The sequence below is a fragment of the Malurus melanocephalus genome, unplaced genomic scaffold, assembly GCF_030028575.1.
Source record: "Malurus melanocephalus ecotype Western Australia unplaced genomic scaffold, MMel_1.1 scaffold_470, whole genome shotgun sequence".
Taxonomy (NCBI): domain Eukaryota; kingdom Metazoa; phylum Chordata; class Aves; order Passeriformes; family Maluridae; genus Malurus; species Malurus melanocephalus.
This window is the reverse complement of record NW_026623702.1, coordinates 455,360-458,520: the sequence shown is the minus strand read 5'-3', so window position 1 is coordinate 458,520 and position 3,161 is coordinate 455,360. Positions and strand designations below refer to the sequence as shown.

General features: G+C 51.6%; 1 protein-coding gene across 1 annotated transcript; it reads right to left on the bottom strand.

The window, feature by feature from the left end:
* On the bottom strand, window positions 1-2,283 carry GSC2 (goosecoid homeobox 2). The gene is made up of 3 exons (XM_057380755.1): window positions 1,971-2,283; window positions 951-1,198; window positions 1-461 (listed from the first exon to the last, which is right to left on the bottom strand). The coding sequence occupies exons 1-3, from the start codon at window positions 2,281-2,283 to the stop codon at window positions 357-359; spliced, it is 666 nt and encodes a 221-aa protein (XP_057236738.1). The 3' UTR covers window positions 1-356.
* Window positions 2,284-3,161: the final 878 nt, after the last annotated feature.

Genomic DNA, 3,161 nt, shown 5'->3' with positions numbered 1-3,161 from the left:
TGAGGTGCTGCAGACAGGAAACATTCATTTGCAAGATATTTTGCAAATCTACATCAGTAAACCGAGCAAAAACACTACATTCACAGAGCAAGGACAAGAGGGGGAGTCTCCCCGTGTCTTGMAGCACACACATTTAACACTGGTACAGCTCCGTCCCTGCACATCATGCCGAGTTGTTTGCTGCATGAACTAGGTTTGGAAYAGGGATGTGAAAGTGCCATGATGTCTGCTTTTATCTGTCCTCTGAATCACAGAGATTCCCTTTGCTCCATGAGTCCCTGTTGGGTGACACCCTCCCAGAGCCGGCAGCTGTGGGTGCTGTTGGTGTTGCTGTGCTGAGCTGCAGCCTGTGAGCACTAACAGCTCTCTTTGGGGGGCTGCTTGGGGCCCTGAACCATCAGTGCCGAGGCAGTCGCTCTCTTCTGATGCCGCCACTTCGCCCGGCGATTTTTAAACCAAACCTGGAAAAGTTCAAAGCAAGAAAAGGACTTTTGCATTTCACATATCACGAGGAGGGGGACCAGACAGTGACTCTCCTGGCTGTACCATCCTGAACTGCAGGATAGTGTAATACCAGTCCCAAYATAAAAGTTTGATACAGAATTTAAGCAGTTGCTGGGCTGCAGTCTTGCTCAGATACATGTGAGGGGCACAAGGCAGTTGGGAAGTCAGGTAAGGAATACACACTTGGGTGCAGGGGATGAGCAGAGCTGGGTGTGTTTGTGTGTGACAGGTGATCCTGGGAGAGAGGATCTGTGAGTCTGGATACCAGTACAAACCAGCCCAGCTAAACTGCTTTGTATTCTCCTATTGCGCACCAAACTTCAACTCTGTTTTGTCAAACGCACAAGGATGGTTTTTAAAATGAGGCCCTGAGTCTGCAGCTCCCCAAAAAAGACAGCGCAGTGCCCCGGTCTGTGTTCCCGCGGCAGGAAGGGGCAGAATCTCACCTCCACCCTCTCCTCCTTCAGGTGGATGCGGTTGGCCAGGTGCTCGCGGGTGACCACGTCCGGGTACTGGTTCTGATGGAAAAGCGTCTCCAGGGCCTGCAGCTGCTCCTCGGTGAATATGGTGCGGTGGCGGCGGGTGCGGCGCTGCAGCTGCTGGAGAGCCTGCAGCTCGCTCTGCTTCTCCTGGGGACCCCTACACACCCTGACTGCCGGGTGGAAAATCCGCATGGGCCAGGGGAGCCGGGTGTCTGCGGGGACAGGGACAGGGACAGGGACAGGGACAGGGACAGGGACAGGGACAGGGACAGGGACAGCAGCGGTGTTAGCGGGGAGTGCTCAAGGCAGCTCAGGCACAAACTGCATCCCTGCTACTGTTTGGAAGGAGGCAGCCGGTCACCTGGAGTGGGTGGTGAGCTGAGGGGTCACCACACAAGTGGGAGAAGAGTTTGGGGCATGACTCTGGGAGAAGGCTGTGGGTGTTTCCTTTATTCACTTACTACTTGCACTATGGCCAGCTCCAGAAAATAGCTTCAAACTCAGAGCCCCAGCAAGAAGGATCTGTGTTTCAGTCCCAGTAAAAGGGAATTCTGAACATTCAGGATACTTTTGAACTGAATTTTTAAGGGTTTGCTATTTTTTTTTCCACAGTAATTTTGCTAGACATGGCCAAAACTCTTTTCCTTAAAGGATCAGCGGGGYTCCCCAGGGCTGGTGCTGCGAGGAAGCAGAGGCACAGCTCCGCACATGGGGCCCCACACTCCACAGACAGCTTGCACCCCTGGAAGCATCATTCCCTCAAGAGTTTCACACTAAGCCATTAATATCCAATTAGCACTCTCTGCTTTTCAACCCCTGGTAGCACTGCAGGTGGATGTGCCTGCTCTTGGGAGCCCTGCTGAGAACAGAGCTGGGTTTGCTGTGGTCAGATGCCATATTGTCAATTAACACCCAGCATTTCCCCCGCCCACAGCACTGGCACCAGCCCCTCTCCAATCCCCTATCTGAACCAAACCCACTCACCCAGCCAGCCCGGCAGCTCCTGCAGGGAACGGGCGCTCSTGTGAGAGCAGCAGCAGCAGTTGCAGCCTGCCCCTTCCAGCTCTTCCTCCTCCTCTTCCTCCTCCTCCTCCTCGTGCAGGGAGCTGGCTGGGATGCTCTCCAGCTCGCACAGCCCCTTAGTGGTGCAGTCCAAGACGCTCCGGAGGCACAGCGGCACCAGGACCKGGGGGCTTTTCTCCACGGGGCTGGAGAGGATGTCCTCGATGCTGAACGGACGCGGCTTCTTCAGGCTCCTCCTGCCAGCATCGGCGTCTGACACTGCCTCTGAAGACATCCTGTGCCAGCAGCAGCCACTGGCTCCGTAGTGGGGCTTTGCCAGGAAAAGGACAGCTTATGTGGCTTTTAAAATGGACTGGCAAAGCCATCCAGAAACTCTGCTTTGTCTTGGCATTTCAAGTGACTGTCATTCTTGCAGCTGAGTTTTTATTTCAGACACACACACATAACACATACACACTTTTTCTCCTTCTGACCTAGCTGCTTTATGACTGAAGCCACTCTAAATATATATGGAGAGAGATATAATCCCTTTGGAAAGAAAACCGTAAACTCCCCTGCGAATGAAATAAATTCTAACTAATCTTGGCAGCTTTGTGGAGGGTTAGTGTGGATCTAAGATTTAGCTAATCCCACAAAAATGACTGGAGACAGAAATCTGATTTCTCCATCTCGGGTGTAGATTTGAGGTGGTTATGATCTCCATTGTGCTGCAGCCTCCGATCCAAGGAAGGGGGAGGATAGCTGTTCCCAGCCCGGAAATGGACCAGAGGATTAACTCCTTAAAAGAAGCAAATTATCCCTTTCTCTGGCCAAATGAAAGCTTTCCCATCAAAAGAGAGCTGTCATATCATACAATATGAGAGAAGAGAGAGTTCAGCTTAATAAAAAATCATTTCTAACAACAGCACAGCCTTTGATTTCACCAGAACTCTCTGTAAAAGTTGATTTATTTTCTGCTGAAAGCAGAGAAATTGTATTTTCCCTTCTTCCCCTTTCCTCCACCTTCACTGCCCTAATCATGGTAATAATGCAGATGCTTTGCATGTATCCAAYGTACCCTTTGTAAGGATTCAAAGCCCCTAATAAATTAGATTACTGGCAGCTCGCAGCAGCTCTGCACCATAGCTCAGTGGCATGGAACCACCTCCTGGG